The 13,780-nt window shown below is 40.5% G+C and overlaps 2 protein-coding genes across 3 annotated transcripts; one reads left to right on the plus strand and one right to left on the minus strand.

The window, feature by feature from the left end:
- The first annotated feature begins 979 nt into the window (after window positions 1-979).
- MGT10 (magnesium (Mg) transporter 10) lies at window positions 980-6,023 on the plus strand. The gene is made up of 14 exons (XM_021956506.2): window positions 980-1,451; window positions 1,553-1,625; window positions 1,827-1,897; window positions 2,138-2,223; window positions 2,332-2,422; window positions 3,411-3,479; window positions 3,832-3,912; window positions 4,010-4,175; window positions 4,277-4,322; window positions 4,463-4,543; window positions 4,943-5,025; window positions 5,195-5,238; window positions 5,336-5,456; window positions 5,675-6,023. The coding sequence occupies exons 1-13, from the start codon at window positions 1,086-1,088 to the stop codon at window positions 5,429-5,431; spliced, it is 1,353 nt and encodes a 450-aa protein (XP_021812198.2). The 5' UTR covers window positions 980-1,085; the 3' UTR covers window positions 5,432-5,456; window positions 5,675-6,023.
- Window positions 6,024-6,472: 449 nt separating this feature from the next.
- On the minus strand, window positions 6,473-9,485 carry LOC110755301 (Protein kinase superfamily protein). Of its 2 annotated transcripts, none has more exons than XM_088254938.1 (4): window positions 9,121-9,485; window positions 7,651-8,634; window positions 7,270-7,317; window positions 6,473-7,144 (listed from the first exon to the last, which is right to left on the minus strand). In XM_088254938.1, the coding sequence occupies exons 1-4, from the start codon at window positions 9,313-9,315 to the stop codon at window positions 6,719-6,721; spliced, it is 1,653 nt and encodes a 550-aa protein (XP_088111064.1). In that variant the 5' UTR covers window positions 9,316-9,485; the 3' UTR covers window positions 6,473-6,718. The 2 variants fall into 2 exon arrangements, with proteins under 2 accessions (XP_088111064.1, XP_088111065.1); XM_088254939.1 differs by having other exon boundaries at window positions 7,651-8,624; window positions 9,121-9,260.
- Window positions 9,486-13,780: the final 4,295 nt, after the last annotated feature.

The following is a 13,780-nucleotide window of genomic DNA, read 5'->3' on the forward strand; positions in this document are numbered from 1 at the left end:
TCAATGTAAAATGATTGTTTTGTGAAATACTATGATGTCAGTTCTAAATGGTTAAGAATAGTTACCTTGCTATTGATGTCCTCTGGAATATTATGATGCTAATTCTCAAAAGTAAACCGTCTCCAAGAGTGGGCTACACAAATGGCTACGAGAAAAAGGGAGGGCTACATAAAGGGCCAATTCCTAAAATGAGGGCCAAATGTGGCCCTTTGGCCAACCCGGGTTAAATAATTGGATGGAGCCTAGTTGATGTCACCTAGACACTAAGTGACGTCAGCTAGCTTATTTTGTATTTTTTTAATATGAAAAAAATGATTTTACCTACCTCATTCTTACATAATTTCTCACAACATCTTCATCATATTACATATTATCCTTCCTCATTTTCATCCTTCAACATAATTTCTCAAAATCCTTTTCATTCTTTTACAAACTATCATTCATCTTTTTCCATTTAAATTAATTTTTAAGTTGTTTTTAAGCAAGAAAAAAATCTAATCATAAATCTATAGCGCTAATCACGTATCGACAGGTGAATGTCAAAAATCCTATCACAAAATATTTTTCACTTCTAAAATGTATTTTATATAGGATATAAATAGTAGTTTAATTAAATTAACTAATAAATTTACATAATATACTAAAAATTATTAAAATATTAAATTTAGTTCTTTTATGATGGAGACGGTTAAAATGCAGTCTAACACTATTTCTTATAAAATCATTTTTTAGAGGACTAAATGTAGCAAAATGTTTAGGAGAAATATTTAGAGTGAAAATTCACTCCAATAAAAGAGTGCTAAAATAGTAAAATGTTTAGGAGAAATATGACCCCAATCTTTCCCAAAAAGAAAAGAAAATGACCCCAATTTGATAGGAGAGAGTAAAAATCATGTTAAATATTGTAACCAGAAAACCGAACACCAACTGTAATAAAATAAAATATATAAAAACGAGAAAAATTAACGAATGAGGATATTTTAAAAATAAAATATCCACAATAATCCATTTGTTCGTTGCGGAGACCCAAACCCCGCCCAACGACCCCATATACATGGTCGCAACCAGAGCTCTCGCACTCTGTAATGGCTTTGAATCCATGGCCGCTCCTCCACCACCTCCCGCTCCACTCTTCATCCCACTCCTCTCAGCTCTTCTGCTCCCAACTCAGATCAAAGACCGAGCTCTCTGCATTCTCTCCAATTTCGCTCAAGCTCTCCGTCTCGCTCTCGCCGAGACCTAAGTGCTTCAGATCGGCGACCGAGGAGGACCGGTTCAGCGAGCCTGAAACCCCATCCGATGACGAAGAAGCTAGATCAGACGACGAGGTTCAGGTCAACAGCCAGCACCAGGCCTCGACGACGACGAAGACGGCGACAAGGAGTGGTGGTTCGTTGAGGGTTACGACAAGTGATTCTCTGTCGCTTGGGATTCGTGAGCCGGTCTACGAGGTCTGTTGTTGCAGGCAGATTTCGTATTAGCGCTTGTGAACTGTGATTAATGAACTAATCCACATCATTAACCAATTATTTTTAATTTGTTTATTTTGTAGGTGGAAGTAGTGAAGACTAATGGGACGATATCTACTAGAAAAATCAACAGACGTCAGCTATTGAAGTCAAGTGGTGAGTATATTTAATTAATTAATCAATTTATTATAGAAAATTGCACGTGTGGTGTTGTTGAAAATAAATATGCTTATCCATGACCGTTGTATTTAAACTGCTAGCAACATTAATGTGGGTTTATTGCTAAAAAGTGTTTGCCTTTTGGGACTTATTTCTATTGCTGTTTTCTGGGTTATGAGTGTTAATTTTCATCCTCAGGTCTTCGTCCCCGTGATATCCGAAGTGTTGATCCTTCATTGTTTCTGACAAATGCGGTGCCTACTTTGCTGGTATGATGCCAACTTCCATGCAGTAATATTTCATGCAAGTTCTTGTAAGTTATGTTTTGTGTGTGTTCTCACACAGTCGCCTGTATACAGTGTTTAACAAATATATCTTCTTCCTTTTCTTTTTTGGCTGTCAATGGCATAGATAATAGCATTTAAAGTCATTCTTTTTCTTTTTCTTTTTTTTTTTAAATGGCTGATGTTGAAATCATATTTACGAGCTTGTTTTGATCCACCTCCTAGGTCCGTGAGCATGCTATTCTGTTAAATCTAGGCTCGTTACGCGCAATTGCAATGCAAGAGCGTGTCCTGATTTTTGACTACAACAGGTGAGATTTGTCTTTGGGAGCAGAGCAAATTTTTGCATCCATTGACTTCCAGTTTTTGCTTATGCAAATCAAAGCATAATAATATTGGAAAATTGGTTGAATGTGCAGTATAGGAGGGAAAGCATTTATAGAAGCATTGCTGCCTCGATTGAACCCCAAAAATATGAATGGAGGACCATCTATGCCATTTGAGCTTGAGGTTAGCATTCTGATCACCCTTAATATCTTCATACTGACTAGCAAGGCAATTAGATGCATACATGTCTGCAAGATCTGTCTCTCACTTCATCTTTTCTAACTGTATTGAGATTGCAAGAAAACCACTTAAGATCAGTATGGAAGATGATAGTGAGGACCAGTTGGGGGTCAGGATTGTCACATACCCTAGGCTTTAGAAGCTTTCCAGAGTAATGTGTCTTTTAGGAACATTGAGTTATCCGGTAAGTCATGGTAAATATTTTGAATAGAACCTGACAGCTTGTGGCATGCAGTGTGAAATTACCTATAGGAAATGAGAGATCAATTTTGCTTCAGAGAAATTACCTAGCTGGAAATAAGAGACATCAATTTTGCTTCAACCCTACAGCTAAATGACACTTCCAAACCTGTACTAAGTTCTAGGAAATGCCAACACAATTTCATAATAACACAGTGAATTGCATAATATGCCCATTCCATTACAAGTTACAACAATTGAAATGAAGGTAAAGAAGAAAAAAAAAACATTTTCCTTTTTGCTTTAGGTGTGAGTGCGTATAGCAATATCAAATTCCGAAGGTCCACGGTTGAGTTTCAAAACCTGAAATTTAAAATAGATTTTATAATGTTACCATGTATCTCTTCTCTCAAGAAATTAGAGCGACCTATGGTTTATGGTCCTCTGCTGAAAGGGTTCACAAGAGGTAAAAGTGACCTTATCTATCATGCGTATGGCTCTTCTACCAAGATGTTTGGATTAATCAAAAGAGCAGTCACTGATATTAAAAAGGACATTTGCGTTACAAATCATATTTATACTTTCTATACCTAGGGCAATGGGTATAAGTCCTTGGGAGCTTTCTTTGCATTTCTATTCATGGTCTTGCATATCTGAGTGCATGCAGTATCAGAATGCGTGAAAGAATAAAAGATCTTTGTGGTAGTATCAGAATGCGTGAAAGAATAAGAGATCTTTGTGGTACTTTCAGGTTGTTGAAGCAGCATTACTCTCAAGAATACATCGTTTAGAACAAAGATTAATGGATGTAGAACCTCGTGTGAGTATGGAGACATAGTGAGTATTTTTTTTATTTTTTTTATTTTTTTTGCTATGTTCTTCAAGTCCCTTTGGCAAATATCTGTCTTAAACCTTGCTTCTTCTCTCTGCACCTTGCCAACAAAATACTTTTGGGTTGACCAATCTAAACATCACATGTTCTGTTACTTTTGCTAATTATTGTACTGGTTATATATATATTTTTTAAACTTCATGTAATTGTTTATGTTATAACAGTTGTCTCTAGAGTGGAAATGGAAAAGAAAAAAAGATTTGTTGAAGAAATAATATAATAGGGATAAAAACCACTGGTTCCAGTGGATATATGTTTAGTTTTCTTCAATTTGCTTCAGGTTGAAAAGTTACTTGAGGTTTTGCCGAACCGGTTAACTGCTGACATACTGGAGCAGCTTCGGATTAGCAAGCAAACCTTGGTAAAGTTGTTGATTTTAATTTAAATGCTAAACCCGGTTTTACTGGCATTGACAAACGTCAGTATTAATATTATTCCTTTTCCTTTGTTAATGAAAGGTTGAATTGGGCTCACGGGCAGGGGCTCTCAGACAAATGCTGTTTGATCTATTGGAGGATCCCCATGAAATACGCCGTATATGTATTATGGGGAGAAACTGTACACTCAAGAAGGGAAATGATGATGTTGAATGCGCAGTTCCTTTAGAGAAGCAGATCGCTGAGGGTAAATTTTAGTTACAATTACTGTAATTACTTTGGGAATGTATAAATTACATAAACCGTCAAAAAGTATTAAATTTTTATTTGGTTTGATGTTATATACAGACGAGGAGGAAGAAATTGAGATGCTCTTGGAAAATTATCTTCAAAGGTTACGCTCCTTCTCACCCTCCCCCAACAAAGAAAAAAAAGGAAAAAGGAGATTTCATTAGTGCTAAGATGAGCTTGATTTGAAACTTGTGTTATGACATTCAGTGTGGAAGTTGACCTTAGTGCTTGTTTCATTTGCAGATGTGAATCTTGTCATGGACAGGCCGAAAGGCTTCTTGATTCTGCTAAAGAAATGGAAGATTCTATAGCTGTCAATCTGAGGTCTGAAATTTTTTGTTGTTTTTGGTTTGTTTATAGAGTTTCTTCCTGGAAGTGAAACCTTTATTGATTGTTTTGTTTTGTTAGACAACCATTGTACTCCAAATGTTTATGCTTTTAGAAAATTAGGCCAACAATGTATTTCAAAATAGCATCCTACTTCACGTGCAGCCCCATCTTGCAAGTGGAGAGGTAAACATACATGCAAATGGAGTAACACATAGGTGCAGCTCCATTCCTCACCTTACAACCCCACCCGGAGCTGCATTAGTATTAGTTAATGTGTCATATAGTCGTGAAACAGAAAAATTAAAGATCTCCTTTCTGTGAATTATGTTCAATGATCCATATCAGGTGATTTTCATTTGTCTAATACCAATTTTAACTGATTTCATCTATCAGTTCTCGGAGGCTTGAGGTTAGCAGAGTGGAATTACTACTTCAGGTTGGGACGTTTTGTGTGGCGCTTGGCGCTTTGGTTGCAGGTCTTATCTACAAATAAGTTTGGTTATTTATTTTGTAAATTCTGTTCCAATGTGTATGGGAATCTATTAGTGTTCATAATCTTACCTTGTTGCACATCATCTCACTACCTAGAAACGTGCAATGTGTTTGATGTCCATGATAAGCCTTATGATTTCCTTCTAATTGCAGGTATATTTGGCATGAATTTGAGGTCCTACCTTGAAGAACATGTGGTACGTTAGTTTTTGAAGTTAACTTAATGTGACTCTTGTCCCATTTTCGCTGGGGTGATTGCAACTTGACCATTACTTATTGCTTAACTTGGTGCAGTTTGCATTTTGGCTTACAACAGCAGGGATAATTGTTGGAGCTGTTGTGGGATTTGTCCTCATGTATTCCTATCTCAGGACAAGGAAAATATTGTAACTAGTAGAAAGTGATTCAAGTATAGGTAGAAGTTAGTCCTTAATCTTCTTTTTGGTTTTCCCTTATGAAACTTGGTATGCAATGTTACCAATATGGCGTCCGGTGTGTAGGGTCAACGACTTCCAAGTTTTCAGTTCAGGGATTTGATTTTGATTTCCTTTGTTACAAAATTAAGTCCATGATATTCAAGTGCTTTTCTTTTATGAGATCTGGAAACTTAATAGCATCTCATCAAATTTACAGGACATTTCAGAGGCCAAGAACACTCAGCTGCCAATGCTTTGATATGATTAACCAGTCCTTTATGCAGCAGTACTATTTCCACATTATTTATGGGCCCTATGAACTTGTACTCAGTTTCTCCTACAAGATTGCAGCAGCTGTCGACACGTGTGAATCGACGTGATCCGAATGCCAAATGCTGGATGGATCCAGAGCTGGTCTTATTGTGTATGCAACAAATGTTTGTGGGGCTTGTATATTTTTGCCAATCTGAATGCAAGGTTGTATTATTTAACTGACTAAATTTCAAGAGTAGAACTAGTTTCATCCTTATAATAAAATTTTGCTCTTTGGTAGGGGGTGGTACTAATTTTATTTGCTTCTCCCTCTAATAGACTTATCCATCAACTAATCCTTTAAACGGATTGTAATCCCAGGTGCTCAGCCCATGCACTTGTCACGGGCGTGGCAAACAAATCTGGGTATGAACTCTATAATTTTAATTTGTACTTTTTGAAGTTGGACAAAAATACAAACAAAATTAAAATTAAGGGTATAGAGAAGTTGTTATGAGGGGAAAAGACATGTTATAAAAAAGGGAAATTAAATTAGATCTAAGAAAAAGAACAAAAGAGCTTTGAGCATGATTTAGTTTTCCCTTTTGGGTTGTTTTTCCTTTTCAGGTTGTTTCCCCCTTTTTGGGTTGTTGCTTTTACAGTCATGTTGAGATTCATGTTACACGTCTTTGATGTGTTGCTCAAGTTTAATAATGAATAAATATGAGAGAATTTGTAAGAGCAAAGGTGTGCTTCAGAGATGTATTTAGAAATTTGAGCATGCTTGATAAAGATTTTTCTCAAAGGATAGAGCAGACAACCGGTAAGTAAGCACTAAACAAACTCACATCCCCGCATCACAAAATAAATATCAAAATGAAATGTGGAAAGCGCATAAAGCTCCCTCCACACCAAAAAAAAGAACAAGAACAAAAGCTAAACTCTATGCTAAAGAACACAAAAAAAAATATTGCATGAAACATGGAATAGAAACACCTGAACCAACCGGTCATGCCTGTTGTGAATCCTGTGATGAATTTAGTGCATGTTTGGATTCTATAACAGGTTTTGAAGATTCATTAATGGCCATATTACCCATTCCGACCTCAATTGCTTCCCTCTCTTCCTTCTCCCTTTCCTCAGAAATACTCCCATTGGAGGCGTGAGGTTCCATACCAGCCACGGAAGGCTCAAGGAGTCGAGGGCCTGCACTGATCCATGGATGAGTAAGACATTGCGCAGCTGTTGGCCTCTTTTCAGGGACAAAATCAAGTATGGGAACAAGGAACTCAGTCATGTCATTTGCATCTTGCTCGCTGAATGAGTACTTCTCCATTAGCACCTTATTTAGAGGCCAGAAACGCAATCGACGGATATGCTTCAAATCCCCATGTCGGTTAAAGAAGTCCCGCGAATAGCAACCACCTAATGCAGTCTGCAAAGAATATGTTTATGAATACTATTATTTGACCAGATTTATTGTCAAACAGTGAAAATTCTCACATTCTTGATTCCTTAAAATGTCAGTGGAAAATTGAATAGTAAGTATCAAGTTCTTACCTTGCGGGGAATTGTTCCAAGAAGTTCCATCATCAGTGCCAGGTGATCCTGCAAAATACGATGAATTTTATTAGTTAGATCGTGCTAATGATGTCACAAAAAGAAATATACAATTTGCAACTACAATGGCCCTTTCACAAGTATTAAGAGCATCAGATCACATTTTCCCTTTTCTTTTTTTATTTTGGGGGAGGGGTCGGTTACAAATCCAACAATGATAACAGAATCATATAACATAGAAAAATATTGAGGCAGTGCGGTTACAAATACAAGATCTGGATAATGAGGCAGTGCGGTGCTGCAGAAGGGGCATAGCTTTTAAGAATCTTAAAAAAAATACTGTAACAATTCCCAAGGGAGAAATCAAGAATATGCACATACCTCATCCCTATCATAATTGTCACCACTGTGTGGATCAAAAAGAACGTCCCCAGTGGCTAGCTCAAAGCAAACACAAGCAAAGGACCACAAATCTGCTGGAGTGGAGTATTTAGCTCCAAGTATAACTTCTGGGCATCTGTACTGCCTTGTCTGAATATCACTTGTAAACTGCTTATATGTCCAACACGCATTTCCAAAATCAACTAATTTGCATTTAAGGTCAACAGCTGAGAACAGCTTCTGCCTTGCAGCACGGCTGGCTTTTTCTTGTTCCATATTTCCTTGCTGAGTTTCTTCTGTTTCTTCACCCTTTATTGATTCGTTTCCAACTACAGAATCCTTCACTTGTTCTTCAAGAGAATCGCCATTCGATTTCACTTCATTAATGGAATCTTCTGAGGCAACTATCGTGGAATCTGCCTCATTGTCCTCCAAAGTTTCCATCCCTGCACAACCATGAGCTGTCTTCTTAGCCTTTTTCCGGATCTTCTTTTTCTGGTTCTTTGTGAGATCTCCGTTTAACTTCTTAGTGTCTTTCGCAGCGGCAGAAACAGATGCAGTTTTATCCTTACCGGTTGGAAGGATGAGAGGAGCACCTGATTTCCTGGGATCTTTAGATGGATCGATCATCGACAAAAGCAAGACATTCTCTGGCTTCAAATCAGTGTGTATCATCGAAAGTTGACGATGCAAGTAATCCAAACCCACTAACATATGGAAACAAATTTCTTTAACCATGTGCACGGGAGCTCCTCGGTAATCATTATACTTAATAAGGGTCAAAAGGTTATCCCCAAGGTACTCAAAAACCATACAGACATGCTGCCCATTTGGGCCTGAATGCTTGAAGTGATCCAAAAGCTTCACAACACACTTCTTGTCACTAGGGTCTCCCTCGGCAATTTGTTTGAGAATCTTTATTTCGTCCATTGCAGCTTCAGTGTAATAACGAGCACTCTTTTGAATCTTCAAAGCTACATAACGCTACAAACAATGAATTTCTCATGTTGTCAAAGATTTGAACAATGAAACTGTAGGTAAGTTCTCATTTAGTTTTCATACATGACAAGACAGAGAATCTCAATTTAAATGCTAGGTAAAACAATTCGGGTAAAGAAACTAGTTCAAATTACTAAGAGCTACTACTGCAATGAATAAAAAAAAAATCATTGCTTTATTCCGAAAACGAGACAAATAATACAAAGTTGAGGACTTGCGTCATACCCAACATTTGTTTTTTCTTTGACTCTTCTCTAGAATTTTCATAGTGCACAGACATTTTCTTACTATTCTTTTCTTTTCGTTTCGTAATCAAACAAACTGTTTTGTATTGATTTATTGCATTTATTCACAAACAAAAATGAAATATACTTTCAACGACCTTTCCTTTCAGTTCCTGTACTCTTTTATTTTCCCTCAGTTTCTCACTAACCAAACAACTAGCTTCACATCAAAACACAGATAACATACCGAGTTCCGAGTGTCCCAAGCAAGCCAGACAGTGGAGAAGTGACCCCAGCCCAGCTTACTCTGCACCACATAGCAGCCATTCTTGAACGAGTCCCCAATAGAGACCGCATGGTACCCTCCTTTCTTGTAGTCCTCAGTACCCTCGTCCTCCGATGAGTAATCGCTGAGCTCGTCCCGATCCCGGGCATCCGCCATTGAAATTCAGAATTGGGTTCGATTGGGTTTTTGGGGTTAAATGTCAGTGAGAAACCCTAGTGAGGTTTGTTTGGGCAAGAAGCTGGAATTAGCGTTGAGAATGAAACTCTTGGGACAAAGACAAAAGGCCTAGGGCCTTTTCTGTTGGAGGACTTGAGTGGGGTGCAAGACCATAAGATTGTACTTTCCCTGGGCTTAGTCCCATACAACCAAAAAAAAGCAACAAAAAAATAATAAAACATTATAAAAGAACTTGATACGTTCGAACCGAACCGAACCAAACCAAACTAAACACAACTCAACTATTATTTTAAACAAAAAGTGTCCATTTACCTCTGAATTATATAGAAATATTTAAACCTCCTGCTCCATTTTCCTTTATTCCTCACCAAAAATAAAGATGTAATAATATAGCGTGAAATGATAAAGAGATTCTCAAAAGTCAATCACGTGACTTTATTTGACAGTATCTCGAGTGAAATTACTAGGAGTCTAATAGTGGAATAAATTAACCATTTTTACATAATTCAAAGAAGAAATTGGATGGAAAAAAAAGTCAAGTACATTAACATTATGGATACAAATAAAAAGAGAAAGCGGTAAATTACCCGAATTTTTTTCTTCCAAAAAAAAATCTTATCATTGTAAGGGGCTTGTAATAAGTAGTTAGTGACCGCTATTGTGTTTCAATCCTCGCTCCCTCATCACTTGTATCAACAAAAAAATAATAATAATATCCCTTGATTAAGGAATTCCCTCTTAGTTAGGAGAATCACTTTCCAATTACTCCATAGGTTCTCAATCATAGGAATTGGCAACAACTGTTGATGCTCAAAATGGTTGGGCCATTATTGAGTCCAACTTAGTGATGAGGTGTGATGGATGATGGGTGAAGGCTTGGACCTTCAGCAGGTATGTGAGGGCTTTGGCCAATTTATAAATATACAAAAGACAAGATATATGTGGTTCACCCTTAATGAATGGGCTACGTCCACAGAGAAGATGTTCTCATTATGATATTGTTTACATTTGTACAAGGGGGTTAGACCCAAAGATAAATGGAAGAAGGCCTAGGGCCTAAAGTACAAAGCTAGGAGTCTGGAGCCCAGGGGTCAAGTCCCCGGGTCTGGAGACCCAGGACCCGAAGGCTGGACTAACAGGAGAGTCCTGAAGAGGGAGCCCCCAGCTCAGTTTTTCATCCTCTCTTAAGTGGAGAGTGGTATGCTTTTATAGGTGAGAGGGAGCCTTCACTTCTTGTTGTTTTCCGATGTGGGACTCCTCTTGCTTTGCTTAGAGTTCCTTTTAGTCTTCTAGTTGCTTGGTCAGTTATGGTGTCAACAGTAGTCCCCCAAGTTCGCGAGTAAGAAGATACTTCTTGCTTGGGGATTTGTAATTTTAAGTGCACTGGCCGAGCAACACCGTAGTTTGTCTTCAAAGTTGTATAGTGCACTATCCCCAGTCCCCCAAGTCCCCGGGTAAGAAGGACTTTGGAGGGAGAGAAGTTGCAACAAGAACCTAAGTGGTTTGAAGGGAGAGAAGTTTTTTTTTTTTTTTTTTTGGGCTAGGTCAGCCAATTGGGTAGTCCCAAATTCCTTCTACATGCTGCCTGCCGTTCGGCAGGTTTCAGTTTTTTTTTTTTTTTTTTTGTTTTTTTTTTTTTGAGCTAGGTCAGCCAAAAATTGGCAACTCCCCCAAATTCCTTCTGCATGTTGCCTACCGTTCGGCAGGTGCAAAAATTTTTTTTTTTTTTTTTTTTTTTTTTGGGCTAGGTCAGCCAATTGGGTAGTCCCAAATTCCTTCTACATGCTGCCTGCCGTTCGGCAGGTTTCAGTTTTTTTTTTTTTTTTTTTTTTTTTTTTTTTTGAGCTAGGTCAGCCAAAAATTGGCAACTCCCCCAAATTCCTTCTGCATGTTGCCTACCGTTCGGCAGGTGCAAAATTTTTTTTTTTTTTTTTTTTTGCTTGGTCAGCCAAAAATTGGCAACTCCCCCAAATTCCTTCTGCATGTTGCCTACCGTTCGGCAGGTGCAAATTTTTTTTTTTTTTTTTTTTTTTTTTTTTTGGGGCTAGGTCAGCCAAGTAGCTAGCCAATTGGGCACTTTCACTTCCCAAATTCCTTCTGCATAATGCCTACCGTTCGGCAGGTGCAAATTTTTATTTTTATTTTTTATTTTTTATTTTTTTTTTGTGGCTAAGTCAGCCATTTGCTTTGGTAAGGGAACAAAGCTTGAGGGTTTAGCTTCCTTGCCGAACGGTAGGGAGCGTGGAGAGGAAAATAGAGTCCCTCACGGGGTTGGCTTTTGAGGCTTCGGCAAGGAATTGGGGCCAACATCAAGGGCTGGCCTTTTAAGGGGCCGGGCCATTTGGTGAGCTAAGATTTATGGGAGCCCCCAAAAAAAGTTGCATGCCCCTTGCCGTTCGGCAAGGGGTTTAGAAAGTCCCGGGCTTGGGCCTAGAGATGAGTCTAGTCCCGGTTTTTGTTTGAGCGCCAGTTTTTGGGTTTGGGAATTTTAGCGATAGTTGGTAGGTGAAATAGGGCTAGGCCCAAGGTGGGCTTTTGGAGCTAGGTTAGCAAAAAGGAGCTAGGTCATTTTGGAGCTAAGTCAACAAAAAGGAGCTAGGTCATCTTTTGGAGCTTGGAGCTAGGTCGGCAAAAAGAGATATGTCAGCAAGTGGGTGAGTGTGAGCTAGGTCGCATTTTGGAGATAGGTCAGCAAGTCGATGAGCTAGGTCGCATTTGGAGCTAGGTCAGCTAGGAGCTTCGGTACATCCCTTGTCGATCGGCAAGGGAATTTGTTGGCAAATTTTGAGGCCTTGTGGCCCATTCTTCGTCATGGTGAAGTAGTGAAGCCTTTGGGGATTTTGACATGGATTTGGAGCTGGGCTCTGGAAGAAAGAGAATGAACCTTCAGAAGGGCCTGGGTGTGTTTGGGCTAGGCATGTGTCGTGCCGTTCAACAAGGGGCCATGTGGGCTTGGGTTGAGCCTAGAGTGTTAGGCTAAGCTAGGCAAGGAGCCAAGGTGTCGGTCCGCAAGGGGGGGGGGGGGATGTCGAAGGCAAAAGGGATGCTAAAGGCACAAGGGTGCCGAAGGTGCCAAGCTTGCATGTCGCAAGAGGAAGGGGCTAGGCATGAGGATGCCGAAGGCATAAGACTTGCTTGTCGCAATATAAAATGCCGAAGGGCACGGGGTGCCGAAGGTGCCAAGCTTGCATGTCGCAAGAGGAAGGGGCTAGGCATGAGGATGCCGAAGGCATAAGACTTGCGTGTCGCAATATAAAATGCCGGAGGGCATGGGGTGCCGAAGGTGCCAAGCTTGCATGTCGCAATAATGCCGGAGGGCATGGGGTGCCGAAGGTGCCAAGCTTGCATGTCGCAAGAGGAAGTAGCTGGGCACGGGGGTGCCGAAGGCATAAGACTTGCTTGTCGCAATATAAAATGTCGAAGGGCACGGGGTGCCGAAGGTGCCAAAGGTGCCAAGCTTGCATGTCGCAAGAGGAAGGGGCTAGGCATGAGGATGCCGAAGGCATAAGACTTGCTTGTCGCAATATAAAATGCCGAAGGGCACGGGGTGCCGAAGGTGCCAAGCTTGCATGTCGCAAGAGGAAGGGGCTAGGCATGAGGATGCCGAAGGCATAAGACTTGCGTGTCGCAATATAAAATGCCGGAGGGCATGGGGTGCCGAAGGTGCCAAGCTTGCATGTCGCAATAATGCCGGAGGGCATGGGGTGCCGAAGGTGCCAAGCTTGCATGTCGCAAGAGGAAGTAGCTGGGCACGGGGGTGCCGAAGGCATAAGACTTGCTTGTCGCAATATAAAATGCCGAAGGGCACGGGGTGCCGAAGGTGGGCTTAGGTAAGAAGATGCCTAAGGCGAAACAAGCTTGCATGTGGCAAGGCATGGAGGTGCCAAAGGTAGGCTTAGGCACGGGGGCGCCGAAGGTGAGCTCAGGTACGGGGGTACCGAAGGTGAGCTTGGGCACTAGGGTGCCGAAGGTGGGCTTAGGCACTAGGGTGCCAAAGGTGAGCTTGGGCACTGGGGGTGCCGAAGGTGGGCTTAGGCAAGAAGATGCCGAAGGTGACACAAAGCTTGCATGGGGCAAGGCAATGTGCCTGGGCACGAGGGTGCCGAAGAGAAGGAATGCATATGTGCAAATTTTATTATTATTTTAAGAAATTTGGGTACCTTGTGGATATTTGAGCTTGTGGCATGTCCTTGGAGCTGGGCCTTCAGAGCTTCGGCAAGGGCTTGTCCTTCGGCAGGAAGAATGAGGGGCTTGATCCCGCGAGTTTCCAAGTTCTTGGTAGGTGGGCCTCATGAGCTGGGCTTTGGCAAAGGCCTGGGGTTTGTGCTATGTGGAGCTGGGCTTCAGCGGGGGCTGGGGGCTTCCAGATTTGGAAAGGGTGTCTTGGGGGGCACTTTACGAGCTGGGTCCATGGGGGTCCGAGTGTTCGTTTAGTAGAAAGGCC

This window comes from Prunus avium, chromosome 6, assembly GCF_965620075.1.
Source record: "Prunus avium chromosome 6, drPruAviu1.hap1.1, whole genome shotgun sequence".
In the NCBI taxonomy this organism is placed as follows: Eukaryota; Viridiplantae; Streptophyta; class Magnoliopsida; order Rosales; family Rosaceae; genus Prunus; species Prunus avium.